General features: G+C 45.8%; 1 protein-coding gene across 20 annotated transcripts in view; it reads left to right on the top strand.

The window, feature by feature from the left end:
• macf1a (microtubule actin crosslinking factor 1a) overlaps positions 1-18,291 on the top strand; it is a 219,256-nt gene that overhangs the window by 102,298 nt on the left and 98,667 nt on the right. For 11 of the 20 annotated variants that reach the window (XM_068710860.1, XM_068710863.1, XM_068710869.1 and 8 more), the window contains exons 1-9: positions 1,803-6,240; positions 12,331-12,497; positions 12,917-13,029; positions 13,822-13,928; positions 14,606-14,725; positions 15,472-15,567; positions 17,134-17,261; positions 17,498-17,591; positions 18,023-18,177. In XM_068710860.1, coding sequence (XP_068566961.1) covers positions 5,047-6,240; positions 12,331-12,497; positions 12,917-13,029; positions 13,822-13,928; positions 14,606-14,725; positions 15,472-15,567; positions 17,134-17,261; positions 17,498-17,591; positions 18,023-18,177 — 2,174 coding nt within the window. In that variant the 5' untranslated portion in view covers positions 1,803-5,046. Of the gene's footprint in view, positions 1-1,792; positions 6,241-12,330; positions 12,498-12,916; positions 13,030-13,821; positions 13,929-14,605; positions 14,726-15,471; positions 15,568-17,133; positions 17,262-17,497; positions 17,592-18,022; positions 18,178-18,291 lie in introns of those variants that run through there. The other 9 variants (XM_068710875.1, XM_068710876.1, XM_068710874.1 and 6 more) reach the window with 2 other exon arrangements.

Raw genomic sequence — 18,291 nt, 5'->3', positions numbered from 1 at the left:
TCAATGACTTTATTTTCAGTTTATTGTCACTTGTTTAATCTTGTTCATTAATATGAATGACTTTGAGGTCGATACTTTGAGGAGCGTGGCATCATATTTTGTGTTACTTGGACACAGCAGTGTAGCTCTCAAGTGCTCGCAGAGCCAGAACTCCATACAAACATCACCATGGCGAAGGTACGGAAGCCCAAGAGGCAAATGAGAAAAACATTCTCGTGATCAATTTTCCAAGTCTGATCTCAACTGTTTTGTCTGCTGTGTTTATGACTTAAGAACAGGTGAAAAAGGTTTTGCCAGGAAATTCTTTCTTCCTTCTTTTCATCGGCGATTTAAAAAAAAAAAATATATCATTCAATCATGTTTTCTTCCAACTTTCATGCACTCTAAATAAACCCAATGTGAATATATAGTGTGTTAGCAAGTTGTAAATTAGAACTCCCTTGGAATAATACATAATGCTTTTAGTCCTATTTAGAACATCGAGTAGTGGTGCTCTTCAGCCTCTTGTGGCCGACATGAGTACTACAACAACTAACACTTTAAAAATGATCCTGCCAAAAATACACTGACCTGCCAAAACTTGGATAATTCTGGCAATTCCTTTGTTTCACCTGTCGCTTAACAATTTAGGTCAGGATAAGAAGAATTTTGTTTTCTCACTTCCCCTTCAGGGCTCCCGTAGTAGTGGGCTTTACATGATGATTTTTTAGCAGTGATCTTAACAATTATTAAAATGTTCTTTTCCAAAACGCTTTGGAATGTAATAACGTAAAGACACGGCATCTTAAAGCTCCTCTGAGTGCAGATGGAATATCAAATTATTATAATTAAAATGTAACGATCAATCGGCATGCTTCAGAGCACATCACTGTCAAAAGAGCTGCTAGATATTTGATCAGAAGAGCTTCTGAAAGTATGTCATGCAGCGGTTGTGCTGGGTTCAGGTGGAGGCTGCAGTCTGATTACCTCGGCTCTCAATGCCATGTAGCCCCAGTGAAGCCTTGGGGGCTTGATTAGTGCTTTCCTCCCATTGGTTCATGCCTTCTCTGTGTGTGTGTGTGTGTGTGTGTGTGTGTGTGTGTGTGTGTGTGTGTGTGTGTGTGTGTGTGTGTGTGTGTGTGTGTTTTCTTTCGGTTAATGAGAGAAGATGGATTACGCCTGTTCGTGGTCTCCATCCATATCTGTCTCTCTGAAAACATTCACCAAACATTAAGCACTTACTTTAAGTACGGTGAGTCCATACATCAGCAGTGTCGGTGACGAACCCTTTCCCCCTGCAGAGTTGCTGCCATGCTGCACTGTACAGGATCTCATGCATGTATGAGCTGTGTTGTTCAGCTTGTGTGCGGCGATGGTGGGTGGAAGCTTATCGAGGCTTTGAGGATGTGTATGTGGCAACACGCCTTTAAATGTGTTCGACAGTGTAGGAAGGGAGTTACAGATCCCAATGCTTTTGAGTGGGACATAAACATCACAATTTCTGTCCGGCTGACAACCCCATTTCATACTTCAAAGTCTGTTCGGACTGCAACTGATTTTTATTTTTAAATTAAATTGTTTGCCGATCAATCTATTTAAGGTCAGAATCACAAGCTCCCAAAACCCGATTTAACCAGACGGGCCGTAAAACCCGATTTTTTTCCAAAGAGAATAGCAGAAGACGGTCACAGTTTGAGAATCTGGTACCAGAAATCTTTTGGCATAAATGATCTAAACGGATAATCCATCCGTCAATGATCGTTTTAGCACTGCACTAATCGTTTGTAGATTAAAAAAATCGGATTGAAAGGATCTGTTTTGGATTAATCCAGTAGATTAAATGGCTGTAAAATCCAGGTACCTTATCACATTGATGCAGAAAGTCCTGCACATCCCATGTTGCCATTAAAAAGCCTGGAATGAACGTATACAACTGACAGCGTAGCTACCTCTGTCTATTAACACTGTAGAAATATACATTGACTCAGTACGTGTGTGTCCCCTCCTCCTCCTCTTGATCCTTTCACAGCTCCTGTTTTTCTTCTGTCCTTTTCAACTTTCTCTTAATTCCTTCAAATCTCTTTCCTCCCTCCCTCCCTCCCTCCCTCCCTCCCTGACCCTGCGCCTCTCCTCTTCACCCCCAGAGCCATTCATAACCTGTAGCTTGATGGACAGATGGCGACTGAAGTAAATAGATGGAAAAAGAAGAAACAGATTGAAGTGCAAGTCGGCTTCTCATTTATGTTGCGGAGACTCACCAGTCTTTAAATGTGATTTCTCTCCTGCTCGCTGTCATTCAGAGGAAGCTTTTGGGTCAAGTGTGTGTGTGTGTGTGTGTGTGTGTGTGTGTGTGTGTGTGTGTGTGTGTGTGTGTGTGTGTGTGTGTGTGTGTGTGTGTGTGTTTGTGGCATAGAAGCTGCTCACGAACAGCCAAGCGAGAGCGAGCTAGAGGTAGAGAGAGAGGCAGGAGTAACGAGGAAGCGGATAGGAGGAGGAGAGCCATGCAGGGAGGGGTGGATTGTGAGAGTGAGAGATCGAGCAGAAGAGAGTGTGAAGCTGCAGCAGCCGGTAGATAAAAGCTTTTCTCTCCCTCCGCCTGGCGTCTGTGAGCGAGGGATAAAGCGGAGGAGCTAAGCCTGGCGAGGGAGAGACGGATCCAGGCTGCCTGCAGTCACGGGAGCTCCCGGATCAGCAGGCCTCAAACCACTGCAGGACAAGACACGTATGCAGACGGGCTCACACAGCTGACCAGGGGACCGCCCCAAGCTCGCAGGCACAAACACACACTCTCCCCGTCTCCAGGACAGCCGCACACTTGCTGTTTCTCTGGCCTCCACCGTATCGGATCAATCCAGCCATGCTCGTCTGAGGGAGCCACTGTTGCCTTTTAACCGGAGACGCCCTGCGTACTTGTTTTTTGAAGGGGACATGGAGTGCGGACCCTCTCGTCCTAACCTCCGCCGCTGTGCTGCGTGGAGTTCAAGACTGCCCTTCACTGGACGCTGAATCCCTTTGGCTCTGTTCCAGACACACATCTGCACCTGAAGTAGGTCTGCTACTTTAAGCTGGATCTTGACAGGACCTGAGCTAAGCAGACGGAGGACCAGACCTGTCCTCCTTTCCTCCTCCTCTGCCTCAGTCGAGCTACGGCTCCTACGCGAGATGCCTCTTCCTAATTAGATCTAGTGGATGTGAGGACTTATTAAGAGAAAAAAAAGGCACCAGAGAGGACGGAGAACGAGAGCCTTTTTTCTGGGGAGTTTGTCAGGCTGTTACCGTCGTCGCACTGCACCACCTGATGAAGGGGAAGCTTGCTTGAGTAACTGGCAGACTGACAGCAGGACACGGGAGCTCTATGATTGGACAGCGCTGGCACACAATTCCCAGCCAACTCTGGTCCACAGGGAGTCCCACACTGAGGTGGGGGGGATCTTTAGACTGGTATTCAGGGGAGAGGCATGAGATGCTAAGCTGTCTGGGGAGCTTAAGGTGGAGTCTGTCTGCGCTTGGCTGCCCCCAGATTCAGACCGGTGCCCTCTCTACGGCACACAGCTGCTTTTTGTGTGTTTTCTGGACTACAATGAGTTTGATTCCACAGGTATGTGGCCGCCCCACGTGATCATCGTAAAAACCGTGAACCTTTCTGCCAATCTTGCTAATGAGAGAAATTAAAGCCGGCGATTTTGGATCCCAACATATTGACAACAACAGTCCCTTAAGAGGAGTGCACACAAGCTGGAAGGATCGACGCGTCACTCGAGACACCAGCTCAATGGGCAGGATAAATCGTGGGAGGATGACGAGGAGAAGCATCAGGGCGAGAAGCCGAAAGCTCTGATTGAGTATTTAACAAGCTGTCGGAGTATTGGCTGAATCTCCCTGCAAGCCGCAGCAGCATTGGCTGACTGCGCTTATCCCTCGCCCACAACCAATCTGGACGCCGTGCTGCCTCGGCAGACTGAGACACCGAGCCCGCCGTTACTACGATAGATATTGACAGCTTCAGCGTTGATACTACTTCCACTACGAGCACCGTGACGGATAGGATTCCCACCGATCTCTGTTGTGTGGCTGACTCGCTTTACGGATCTTACTTCTCTCCCTCTTGCACAGCAATAACATTACCACAGGAGGAGGGAGAGACATCATTAATTCATGAGCTCAGATAGCTGCTAGATCCGAGTGTAGATAGAGCTCTCTGATTACTCTGGCACCTGGAACCCGCCACAAATCAGAGGAATCTGAATGAAACGGCAGCAGCCGTGGTGTTTTCCTCAGTCACCTCTAATATTTGATGGAATTAGGACATTGAATCAAGGAGTGAGAAAAGACACACATGCAGGTTACGTGAAGCAGCTGGCCCTTCACTAATGGCCTGAATAGCACCCGACTGCACTGCAATTTGTCTCTCTCCCACACTACTCGTCCCGCCTGACGCATTGCCTTTCACCAGGTAACAGCTCACCTGCCAAAAGCCGGTGATAAATCAGACACCTGACCCTAATATCTCTTATTGCCCTCCCTTGTGTGGCTCTGTTAGCATAACCGTGTCCTTGACTGCAACCACAAGTCTTCTGGGATAAACAGACCGAGTAAAGCAGGAAGCTGCCCGCCCGTTTACACACACTGCTACACAGCAGGGCCCTTAGAGAGAGCGGTGGTCCCTTCGGGAGCCTCGGGTGCTGAGGTGAAGGAAGGAGGAAGGACAGGTGGGAGCTCTGACACGTCGGCCTGCAGCTGTCCGCCTCGTGACTGAACCAAAAGACGAACTTTCCCTCTCGCTCCTTCGGTGATGGTTATACCACCCCTGTCTTAATTCACCGGGGTGTGTTTAACACGCTGCCGTGGAAAATGGAGCTAGGTGCGCTCTTCCTAACTTCCCATTACTCACAGGTGTCAGATTAATGAGGGAGATGTCAGTCACTTACTAGCCTGTACATTTCCCCTCTACTGTCTTGGGATTTTTGCTCTCGAACCCCAATGAACATTGTCCCCCTCTGATGGATTAACCGCCTGTATTTGCTGCGGTTTCTAGTTTGTACACCGTTATCTGTCATCAACAAGGACATGGGGAACTCCATGGGTTGTGTCAGGCCTCCTCGGGAGGGTGATCTCGATGGAGCCCCTCCACTTTTGCAGAAGAAGCGTCTACGTTTCAGGCATAAGCACAAGGGCAAGAAGAACAGGAAAGGAGAGTCAGAACAGGATGACTTTGAGCGACAGAGACGCCATGGGCCCGATGAAAGGGAGGAAGAGGATGAAGACGACGAGGGAAAGGCCGCACTTATAGACACGGCAGATTTTAGCAACAGAGCCGGGACTCTTACTACAGTGCCTGATATCCAGTCAACTCATTCCAAAACTAATCTGCACAGCAATACCCTTTCCCCTGGCAGTGCCAGTGTAAGGGGCAACAGGGTACTTGATGTGTCCCCCAAGCCCAGTCCAGCCTGGAGAGGAGTTTTTTGCCTCCCAGGGGAGGAAGACACTGTCAGCGCCATCATAGATGTCTCCAGCATCCCGAGCCAGACCACAACCACCACCCCGGTCAACACAGCCCCATCACTGGGCAGCACCACCCCAGGCGGAGGAAGGGTCTACCGCGTTAAGGAGAAAGTCCAAGGGGTCCTAGAGAAACCTTGGGTCCTTCGACAAAGGAAGGAGAAAAAAGACAAAGGGAAGATGGAGAGAGAGGAAAAAGGGGATGGGGGGGTCAAAGGAGGACAAGAGGGAACTATAGCAGTGTTGCGGACGCCCTCAGGGAGGGAGCACAAAGGTGTGGTCCACATCCGTGAGGTGGATGGTAAACTCTGCGTGGTGAGGACGGTGTACCCCAGTGACTTTGGCTCACCAGTGTGGAGGGGCGAAAGTGACGGTGAGGTGGAGGTGCGCAAAGAGCCCCTTGCCCCGTCTCCAGTCACAGGGAATGTTCTCAAAGTCCAGCTGTCTGAGGAGGACAAAAGCAGAGCCAAAATGTCTGCGTGGGATTTCCCCATGCCCTCTAACCAAATCCCAATTCAGGAGACTATTGCTGTCGAGGGTTTTAACTTGGATACTCCAGTTCGTGCACAGGAGCAGTCCTCTCTGTTGGAGTCGGGCTATGCCAGCGACCCGCCGCTGACCTCTCCAGAAACGGCGGGCACCACGCCCAGTCAGACGGACTGGGGAGGGCTGACCAGTAGCTCATCAGAGAGACTCGACTCAATGATGGAGAGTCCTCTGTCGCTGCAGCAACAGGCCACTGTAAAATACCTGCCACAGGTTTGCCTCCATCTTGCTTTACCTTTTGCCCTCCACACATTCAACCCATTAGACGACTGTCTTAGATCTGTATCTCTGTCTTGAAGAGTGCTACGACAATTAGTTGATTAATCCAGAGGTTCCCTGCTGACCGGTACCAGATCTCAGAGCATTTGCTATGTGGCTGACGGCAAAACAATATGATTCAGCAAAATGGTGCCTCTGTTGTCATGTGGTTGTGTGTGTTTGTTGTTATCAGCTCTTAAAGACACTCTGCCTCTCTCCATTCTTTCCGCCACCGTCCCCAGAGCCTAATCAACGCAGCACAGACTCTCCATCCTTCTCTCCCTCCCTCCCTCCCTCCCTCCCTCCTTCTCCTCTCCCTCACCTTTTTTCATTGCTTGTCATTTTCCTGACACCACAGATACTCGCCCACAGCTGACGTCTGTTAGAGTGTGAGAGACAGACGGGCCGGGTGTTTGTTTGTGTGAGAGAAGGGTCACTGCTCCGAGTGACGCGGTTCCCTCTTGCTTCATTTTCTGAACAATGCAACAGCGCACAATACAGCTGTGCATCTGTCTGCATAGCTCTGGTGGTTCATGTTGAAAGTGGTGAAGGTTACTTGAGGGGGGGAAAGTGGAGGGGTGAGATCGGTTCATTTAAACATCATAATCTGTTGGTGACTTACATTGTAGTCTTTTCACATTTAACTCTTCATTTGACTGTCTTCGGTATGTTTTACACTCTGCCTGTTGCTGGGAGGGCTCTTTGTTGTTTTAGTTTTGTCACTTATTTTGATACCTTATATATTTTGTTCTACATAAACTTTTTTTAATCAATAAACCAAACAACCTAGGCTTTGCAGATGTTACATGTTCCAGCCACATATAAACTTGCCATGAAAGTATGTAAAGCCAGCATGTTGTCCCATCTAACTGAGAATGAAGGGTTTGTTTTGACCAAACAAGAGTTGGTGGTTCTTGGAACAGTGGGCAGACCAACCGAGACGGTTTCATTTAGTTTCTGTCGAGTTTGAATGAAGTATGTTTCAATGTCAGGAAAATTTGAGCATATTTCCCAACGCTATTGTATTATCAAGAAACGGCTGCGGTGCAGTGCCTCATGACTCAGTACCAAGTTGTTTCCTGTCCATATCTGGTGAAATATAAATAACAATGTGCCTGGGTTTATCATCCACATCTGTCTGGACTTCCTCCTGTTATTCCTGCCCAGTGCTCCTTTGCACGTACGAGAGAGAGAGAGAGAGAGAGAGAGAGAGAGAGAGAGAGAGAGAGAGAGAGAGAGAGAGAGAGAGAGAGAGAGAGAGAGAGAGAGAGAGAGAGAGAGAGAGAGAGAGAGAGAGAGAGAGAGAGATTCTCTGCTACCTCTCAGCTCTCCTTCACCTTGAGAATAAAGGCTGCTGCAGCCCACTGCAGTGATACAGCAGATGACGGACGCTTTTTTCCCCCCACGACGGCTGCCACCGTTTAGTTTTCCTCCACGTTACACAGGCAGTACAGTATGGATGTGTGTTAGGCTGTGTTTAGTGCTACGTGTCTGGTTTGAGGCTCAGTTGCTGAGTCATGAGAAACAAACCCGTGACACAGTGGATCCACAGAGATCCCTGCTTAAGAAGGCTTTTTCCTCCTGGGCTATAATAATCGATACCTCCTGTGTTTGTGTATTTCATGTGTCATGAGAAGAGTGTGTGTGTGTGTGTGTGTGTGTGTGTGTGTGTGTGTGTGTGCGTTTCTGTGTTTCGGTTGAAAGTGCAGCTGGCCTTTGAATGCAGGTGCCTGTGATGCCCGTCTCTGCATAAAAAGGGATTTGAAATGCGCATTCATCAGCCAGACGTCTGGTTAGTCGAGCCTCGAGGGGATTTCTAGCACCACTGAAATGTACCCACATACCCCCTCAAAGCTACCCTGCTGTCCATCCATCACCTGTCTGTCCTTCGTCCGCCCATCCATCCTTTTTGTTTATGGACTTTCTTTTTTGTTTTACGTGCCAGTAGAACTATTCCTTCTCTTCTCCACCTTCCATTCTCCCCCTTTGTTTTTATCTCCTCCATCCCTCTCTCTCCCTCCTCTCCCCACAAACTTCAAAGAGGCCATCCTTTTAAAAGAGGGCTCGTACAGAGCCACGGGGGGGGGGGCATCAAGGCTGTAGCTCGATCATGGCAGCACTATAGTCTCTGCTGCCACGTCAAATCTCTGGGTGTTTCTGTGTGCCTGTACGGTTCACTCACGTTCACATCTATACTTGCACATCACACATGGATGTATATATATATATACATACACACACACACACACACACACACACACACACACACACAGTACATGTAGAGGAACACCCGGCAGCAGAGTGTGAAGTCTCAACACCAGGACTTCAAACACACAATGTGACATGTTTACTGCAGGGTATCTTGGTGGAAATGAGTATGGATCATGTTCACTCTGTCTATTACTGCATTGTGTTCTCGTCTGGTTTGATACATGCATGCGAGTGTTTACGTTGTCGCGTTCATGAATTCATGCGTTCAGGGCAGGACGCTCTATTTGTGCCACAGATCTCATCGTCTCCTCTAATGACACCATCATGGATGTCCAGTGGAGACGGAGAAGAAAGACCTGTAAGACATCCGTTGAGTTTTAAGTCATTTACTCACGATATAAGTACAAGATAATCACATAAGCACGACACGACCGCGTGGTTGACATTGACAACAATATTGAGAATTTAGCAACCAATTCTTAGCCCACTTTTTTTAAACGTAGGGATGGCAAAACGTGAACCCCAAATCAACCTTTTTCAACTATTTGTTGCGTTAGTGATATCTAAAGATTACTGTTACAGTCAGAACCGCTGCACAGGTGTTTACTTACATGTGCACAGGCATCTGTTTTAGAGACGATGGTGAATGAAATTGTTTGATTGTGGAGTGAAAAGTTTGACTGCCCTGTCAGCATAAAAAAACAAATACGCAAATTGATTCAACTGTCAAAGAACCAGACGAATCTTCCCAAACAACCAAAAGGAAATTTGTGAAGTCTTGGGAGGCGAAGTATGGACGGACAAGCATGTACACCACCTCCATAAGTGACCCATGAAGTTCACTTACTATTTACAATGTTTGTCTGTTGCCACTCATCGTATTATATGCTGACATATCGGTGTTGAGCCCTGCTCATGAGGCAGAGATGTACAGCGGGTTACTACGACGAGTCAGCGCTTCAGAGGAGCCAGTTCTGTTAATTCAACGGTTGTTGTTTTCTGGCTGTTTGCTAGCTGAATACCCAGCAGGCTGAAATAGAGAAGCAGCTGATGTTAAGTTGACGACACAGATTGTTGGCCTCACACAGTGCCTTACCTGCCGAGTTAGTCACATGTGTTCACAATAAGGAGGTGGTAGTTAACTAACCAAACAATATAGCTTTCTTGTCGGCGCTTCATGGAGATTTAGATACCGCGACACACAGAGGTTGACTGTGGGAATGCCCTAAAACATTCTAAACACAAGATTCTCCAGCTTTTTCAGGGGCTTTTGACCACATCTCACAGCCTTCTTCCGCAAATGGACCTGACTGGCTCTCTGTTCTTTAATGGACCACACGATACCGAGCTTCACTCTTTGAAGAGCGCAGTGAGATGCAGTCAAAAGCTCCTGCCAACAAGCTGGTGAACCTTGTGTTTAGAATACGACCGTTCTTTTACTGTCAGAGGCTTCAGTATATATTTACACATGATGAATAAAGGGATGCACAGTAAGTGGTGGATGAGGAGCTGTTGCAGTGGGAGTGCAGGCTGTCTGTGCAGATGCAGGCCTCACACAGAGTGCTGTATCAATATTCAGATGGAGGATTTGAGGCTCCGTAGTTCTCTGCAAAGGAGGCGGAGCTCTGCAGGAAAGCACACAGCCGAAGACACCGTTTGTCGATTCTCATTCAAGCCACAAACCCCATTGCTAAATATGCTAACGTGCTAGCTATAGCATACACTTTTTGTTGGCTAGGGAAAGATGTTAAGGGCGACAAACATGCTGGTAGTTCTGACGTGTGTGTGTGTGTGTGTGTGTGTGTGTGTGTGTGTGTGTGTGTGTGTGTGTGTGTGTGTGTGTGTGTGTAGACCCTATTACTGTTTGCAAAGAAAATGATGACGTATAGAAGTATGCACACGCAGTATGGCAAGAGAGCATACTGTTGATGATATCTGTTGTGAAATGGTCTTTATGTTAGTTTTGCTTTTGTCAGCTATTTTAGTTTTTAGTATTAGTCCCGTCTAGAATGTCCCCGTTTGTTTTAATCATATTTAGTCAACCTCGTCCTGTTTTTTTAGTACATTTTTAGTTGACTAAAAACCTCTGGGTATTGTAGTCTTATCTTTGTCAAAGAAAACCATAAATAGTTTAGTTTTAGTCATCAGTTTATATTTACAGTTTGGTCAATCTTGTCGAGCCAAAGTTTGTAAACTTTAACTTCAGGGAGTTCAGTCCTCCTGTCCTCTCGTCTTGTCTCTGTAGTCCTGATGTGGCCAAACAAGAAACTCAACTGCTGCACTGGGAAAACACTTTAGTATTTCATCCTTTTTGTTTTGTTGACATCAATAATAAAGAGAGATTAGTAAAGTTTATCTTAGTCCCGTCTCTTTTTCGAAGAAGAGCTTTGCATGTTGATATCGTCACCATGAAGTCGGTGCCGTCGTGTCATCACCTCGTTCTAGTCGAACACATTTCGTCACAGTTTTTGCTAACGGAGTTAACACTGGTGTGTTTGTGTTATTAACATTATCTGTGTTGTCGTTAACACTTGGTTAATCTGTCTTTTTCGTTCGCTTAACACGAATTTTAACAAATAGTACTTTGTGTGAAACCACATGCAGTTGCAAGTCACCCCCTCTCCTCCGCTGCTGGCCCCCCCCCTTGCCTTTTTTGGCTGTTGTTTTGGTCTCCTTGCACACACTGAACTTTCATTCCGCACTATATTAGCAACAGGGAGAGAGACGGTGCCAGAGGGAGGAGATTTGGACAGTGAGCGAGTGAAGAAGGGAGAGCAGAAGAATACTGATGACGGTCACTACGTATACATCACTCTGCCTCTGTCACCGCGGACAGTTGGACTTAAAGAGAGCTAATTGATAGGATGAAGGACACAGAGGGAAAATGGCCGATGTGGTGGTGTAGCTCAGTGGGCAGAAGACAGAGATGAAGTAGCTGTCATTCTCCATGGAAGCCTGCTTTCTCTCCAGGCCTGCAGTCAACATGGACTTCATCTTCTTCAGGAGCTGTGAATAACAGAATCTGTTGTTGAGTCAAATAGTACAGTATTTGTTTGCATTATCGTATAGCACAAACCAGAAAATGTAAACAATTGAGGATGAGTATTTAAAAGGTGATATTGAGACATATTTTTGAAAAGCCTTAATAATTATGAAGCGTTACCTAAGAAATAAGAAACAGAGACTACTTGAAAATGCAAAATCAACACAAGTCGTGTCACTTTTTTAAGAGTTAGTGGCTAATCACAAGTCCCTGGCTGAGAAAATGCCACACTTCACACATGACCCCGTCTCTAATAGTCACAGTGACATCAGTGCAAAGACATGGATGAAAAGGCTGAGCAGATTGATCAGCATCCGAGGCGGAACAGATGAAAGAACACGGCAAACCGAGGAGACAGATCGAGGTTAAAGAGGGGGAGAGGCGGGACAGAAGGGGTGGGGGGGGCTAATGAGCAGGCTAGATGATGGAGTAGGGGATATGTGGAAAAATAACTTGCATTAATATAGAAACACATGCAACCAGATACACACTGTGTGTCACACACTGAGGGTTATTGATCGTCAGAAAGATGAATGAGGAGTTTGAAGGGAGAAGACGGGTTGAGTGAAAGTTACTCGATCCTCTCCAGTGAGTTTCTGTCTCGTAGAGCCACAGCTGTCGGGAGTTTCGCCAACTCATCGTGGCTCAAAAAGCTTATTTCGTCTGCTGTACGTCACTATGGCGACTGACATGGAGAGGCTTCAAGATGGAACGTAATATGTGCAGCAACATTTGGAAACAGTGAATGCCAGTACTAAGCCCTACTCTGCTTCTCTGTCTGCTCCCTCCAGATTTCAGAGATCTACGTGAGCGGCGAGTCGGGCGACCTCACGGCCAAAGAGAAGCTGTTGCTATGGAGCCAGCAGGCGATAGAAGGCTACCCCGGCCTCCGCTGCACCAACTTCACCTCATCCTGGAGCGACGGACGCATGTTCAACGCTCTGCTGCACAGATACAGGTCAGAGGACGAGCAGCGACGTTGTATCACCCGTTAGTTTTTTTCTGTTTGAGTAGTAGTTGTAAAGTCTGAAGTCAAAGTCTGGATTCTTCAAACTGAGTTGAAGAAAATCAATCCTTAAACGCACTTCCACTGATACATAAGCACTCGCAGGCCTGATCAGTCTCAAGATGCTTCAACACAATATTACTTCAGTAGAGTTCAATACCTTTTTAAAATGATACATGTAATAATATGTTAAGACGGTTCATTGTAAACTGCACTGCTTTTGAGAAAATACTTAATAGTCAAAGGTGTTTCTGTAGGAAGTTGAACACACTACCAGGAACACTCACATTGAACAGGCTGCTAAACAGATACAGTAGATTAGAGGTGAGACACAAAGTACACTAACAAAATCCCGTCTGTTTGTTTTCCAGGCCAGACCTGATCGACATGGAGGTGGTGTCGCGGCAGAGTAACCGGGAGAACCTCGAGCAGGCCTTCGAGATCGCCGAGTCGCTAGGGGTGACCAGTCTGCTGGACGCTGAGGGTGAGACTGAACGCTCCGGGTGGAACCAAGGCTGATTTATTTAGAATGCTTCAAATATTAGTAACTGAGCTTTTTTTCTGGGGAGCTGTTGTCCACTCTGAACGAGAGGCGTAACCCTCTCAACCCCACAACCTCGTCTTTGGATTTAAAATGACGGCCAGAAACGACGTCAACAAGTCCGTCTGAAATAATGCTATTACAACAAAACCACTTAGTTCTACATGTTCCATTTAAAGTGCTGATGTGTTTAATGACTCTAGCCTTGAGGCATTTTTTTTTGTTTTTATTTAGTGTATTTTTAAACAAGCATCTTAAAATCAGTCGTCTTGAGCTATTCATTCCCTGTTGGCACAGAGAAACACATTTTGTCTGATTTAGACGAGAGTCACCGGCTGGAAGTTGCTGTCAGGCTGATATTACCTCACATTACCTGTCACTCAAAGCATTGCTCAAAATGGTTGGTGCTGTATCCAGGGCATAACTTAGAAAAGTACCTGGATGGTGTGATTTCTAGTAGTTTGAATGTTGAGTTGTTGTCACATCTTTTGCAGTAATTGTCTTATTACAGTAATGGTCTATACTGTGGACCTGTAGCTCACTTTATTTTAGTAATTAACAAGCATTTGTTTGCTTAGTTCTTAATAATGTATGGTTACACCTATTTTCTAATAGTCAGTTTAAATTGAGTTTAATCCTGAGCAAAACCATAAATTGTCGGTCTTGAAAGAATGATAAACATGTTTTTATTTTTGCGGTTTCTTTTTGTAATTTTCCATTTTTCTTTCTCCTCAGACGTTGATGTTCCATCTCCAGATGAGAAGTCGGTCATCACCTACGTCTCCTCCATCTATGATGCCTTCCCCAAAATCCCTGAGGGAGGCGAGGGCGTCGCCGCACAGGCAAGTCCCACTGTGCTCCGCTCGTATACACCAACGTTACTGTGGAACAATTTAGGAATTTGAGCTTTGAGCATTATAGATGATTATTGAATCTTTGGTTTTAACTGCGTTCTTAATTAAGATGGGTTACACTGCTGTGTTTGTGCTCCAAAGCCTGTAATTCAAAGGGTAATTCTAATATGTATGTACTACAGTTTATAGCATATTGCACTCTTGCTTCAGTCGCCATTGTTGCTCCATTTTGTGTTCATTTGTAATAGTTTTTAAGAAATTTCTAATCTTCATTATCAAGTGTAATTCCTCATTTAGTTTGCTAGTCTAGTGTGCAGCTTCTTGAGTAATGACCTGGAACTTTCTAATAGTTTAGTAATACATTTTATAGTGCTGTTTTCAATTATTATAAATTACTTTTTTGGGTTGGTAAAATTAAGCCTGCAACATTTTTTTTTTTAAATGTTAAGTCTGAGAATTTGTAATGTATGATTTTGCACCCCTCTCTCTCTCTCTTTTTCTCCCTCTCTCTCTCTCTCTCTCTCTTTCTCTCTCTCCCTCTCTCTCTGTCTCTCTCTCCCTGTCTCTCTCTCTCTCTCCCTCTCTCTCTCTCCCTCTCTCTCTCTCTCTCTCTCTCTCTCCCTCCCTCCATCTCCTCCTCCTGCTCTCTCCTCGTCCATCATCAGGAGGTGGACCAGCGCTGGTCAGAGTACCAGTCCAGGTTCTTTTCTCTGCTCCAGTGGAGCCGCCAGCATACGGCCCTCATGGCCAACAAGAACTTCCCACAAAACCCTGTGGAACTCAAGGTGAGCAAGGTCTCCTTTGAGTTCATCATAAGCAGTTTCCTGTTGCTTCTCCGTTACAATTGGTTTAGAGTTGGCGTTGAAGAGACAGTGTTATCTTCATTAATGAAAACTGTGATGAAATATGTTCATCAACGGCCTTTTTTCCATGACTAAGACGGGGCAGTGCTGATGTAATTCAACGCCAACTGTTACTATATCCACATGAAATATCGTTGATGAAAAGATACAAGACCAAAATAGTTTATAAAGAATATAAACTCAGTCTCTCTTTACTCTCGTCACATTCCTCCTTCTCTTCCCCTCTCTCTGTCCCTTTCTGGGACTCGAAGTAGCAAAGCTGCATTCTAAATCCTTCAACCTGTGTTTTTCAAAATTGGTCTTGACTGGAATTCTCAGTATAATTCTTTCATATAATGGACGTCAGGAGACAGAGTAAAGGGAAGTAGCTTGCAGAACAGATATGTGCTGTTGGCAAAAAGAAGAGAAGGTCAATGTGAGAAAAGGATGCTGCTGTGATAGAAATAATGTCTAAAGACGAGAGAAGGAGGAGGGAAGATGAAGCGGTCACGTACGAGATGCTCATTGAGAAACTGGCTAATGACCACCCAGAGAGCTTTTACTGTACCTGTGATAAAAGGTATTGACTTGTGTCTGACCTTAAACAAACCCTGTGTTACAGTAAGATTAACCTCATCAGTAACTTCCTCCTCCTCCTCCTCCTCCTCCCCCTCCTCCTCCTCCTCCAGGCACTTTACAACGAGTACGTCCATTTTAAAGAGACGGAGATCCCCGCCAAGGAGGTCGAGAAAGGTCACATTGAACACCTCTACAAACTGCTGGAGGTAAGAGCGAACAGGACGGAGGAAGAACATGAACGAGTGAAAAGAGACGACGGCAGCGTGCCGAGCTGATTGTCCCTATGGCTGAGACCCATGATACACACAGTGTTTTGTGGCTTTTTGTGGTGTTTTGTTTTTCAACAGGTTTGTGCGAATTCAGTCTGCATTTGTCTCCCGGGGCAAAGACATTACCAACGTTTTCCTGTTATCAATGTTGCAGATTGTTTCATTGAACACAAAACACATGATAGTCGATGATAGTTCCTCCTTTGTTCTCACTCAGCTGACTGCACCAGAGTGTTCGTCTGTGGTGTGACTTATGATCCGACTATATGTAGCGCTAACGTAATGGAGGCTGTTAATGTAATTTGTTTGTTTCTGTTTACGGTGTTTGTGGGAACCTCCAGGTCTGAAAAGTGAAGGCCATACAGAAGTGCTGCAAGCTTGCATTCTTCCAAATTCAGGTGACCTCAGGAGACTCCTGAGGTCTATAAGAAATTAACTCTACTCCTCACTTGATTTATTATCTCAGTAAACATGAGTTTATCTCTAGTTTCAATTCTTCCTCAGCATGATGTTCATTTAGAGTCAAATAGACCAGAGAGCAGGGTATGCTTTAGAGCGGGGCGACCCTGTGATTGACAGGTCCCTAGGCATAAAGACATTGCGTCACACCCTAAAAAACACTTCCACCCGAGGGGGAAACAATCGGCGACTACAATATGCACAAAGTACTGAATCACAAACAAATGAAAAATATAGATGTCAGCTTGTCAAAGGATTCATTTATCACCCTACGTCTACCAGGGGTTGATAACTAAAATGATGATGGGATGGGACAAGTTAGCTGTTAGCAAGCTAATGTTAGCTCTGTGTTAGCAAGTTACTAAGGCACTTTCTTACGCCTCTCAAACGCTCCGTTTCTTGGTTCGGCATTAAAACGTGTTGAAGGCCCTTTCGGCATTTTTCTGTTAGCTAGCAGACAAAAGTGACGAGATACAAAGTCAATGGGAAGCAATAGATTGATTTCCTTCCGGTAGTCTGTCTCTCTTCAGCATGCGCTTAAACTAAAAGACACAATAAGGAGTCGACTGTTCAATTTCCCCTAAAGTATTTGCTACCCAAGATTAGCATCCAAATTTGTATCACAGTAAACGTGTATTACGGATGCACCTTTCAAACCAAGCTAGCGTTAGCTTCTACCGATGCGCTAAATGATGAATCCTGCTAAAGTAAAAGCATAACGCGCCTTTTTCTGCCTCAACTAGGCTTACCCTGATATTCTTACCCTAACCAATCTCACACCTCATGCCTAAACCTAACCAACCCAACCAGCGAAGGCAACGAGTATTAGCCAATCAGAAGCTGAGTTGGGCGGGTCGTGCTTTCGACATAGCAAGACTTTGAATTTAGCTGCCGCGCCTTGCTTTTCCACGGTCATCCACGAACCAATGGGTGACGTCACAGTGACTACGTCTACTTCTTATATACAGTCTATGGTGTGTACTTGCACTGAAGCATCATGGGATGTTAAGTATGTAATCACTGTGTGTTTGTGTGCGTGTCCAGGTATGGATAGAGTTCGGTCGTATCAAGCTCCCTCAGGGCCTCCATCCCAACGACCTCGAGGAGGAGTGGGGCAAACTCATCCTGGAGATGCTAGAGAGAGAGAAGGCTCTACGACCGGCTGTGGAGAGGTACACACACACACACACACACACACACACACACACACACACACACACACACACACACACACACACACACACACACATACACACACACAGACACACAAATCCATTCAAATATCGACTTCAGCAGGATGCATGCAATTAAGTAAAAAAACGCTGATGCAAGTCCTTGTCGTCAGTTTCTCATCAAGTGTGATTTTCATGGACCTGCCCCTTTAATCCCTACATGTTTGTGTTTTCAGGCTAGAGCTGCTGCTTCAGAGGGCTAATAAGATACAGAACATGGCTCTGGACTGTGAGGAGAAGCTCACCCTCGCTAAGAACACACTCCAGGCTGTGAGTGCTCTTCCTTTCACACACACATGCAGGGGCGTCAGGTTTATGTTCGGTGAATGTTGGATAATTTTGCATGGTAATTTGCAATATGTTAATTATCGGCCTGTTGCTGTGTGGACTCAAACGTACTTAGACAACTGGTCCAGTTAGTTCCTGCTCTGTTGCCAATTATCTCCGAAGGAAGATAATCTTTTTACTTTATCCACATAGTCACTTTATTAGAAGCCCTCATTTGATATATATTTTTTATTTAAACCAAAGTAATCTTGCTGTTATTTGCTGCTAATTTAGTTTCTTTGTATTGTTTACTGAATCTATGGCCGGGGAATCACCAAACGTTAGAACATTAGAACAAAAAGAACCTTACCACATAAGCCAAATATACAAAAAAGCAAAACGCTCATCCATCGCCTGCCTGCTGTGGTGTTCAGGACATGTCTCGAGTGGAGAGCGGCGAGGCGGTGCAGTGTGAGAGAGAGCTGGCGTGCTACCTGCAGGACTGTGAGTCTCTGATCAGACAACTCAACCAGGAGCTCAAAGTCCTCCGAGAGGAGAAGTACTACCAGGTGGAGCAGCTGGTGTTCAGGTGAGTTTCTACTGGCTCGGTTGACTCAAACGGGGAACGAGAGAAGGGTTCAACTCTTCTCAGAGTTCATTAGTATAAACACAAACGGCTCATTATACTTCATTATGGGTCAAC

The sequence above is a fragment of the Cebidichthys violaceus genome, unplaced genomic scaffold (genome assembly GCF_023349555.1).
Source record: "Cebidichthys violaceus isolate CVI_PGR_0920_01 unplaced genomic scaffold, fCebVio1.0.p SCAF_16, whole genome shotgun sequence".
NCBI classification, from domain to species: domain Eukaryota; kingdom Metazoa; phylum Chordata; class Actinopteri; order Perciformes; family Stichaeidae; genus Cebidichthys; species Cebidichthys violaceus.
This window is presented reverse-complemented; position numbering and strand designations above follow the sequence as displayed.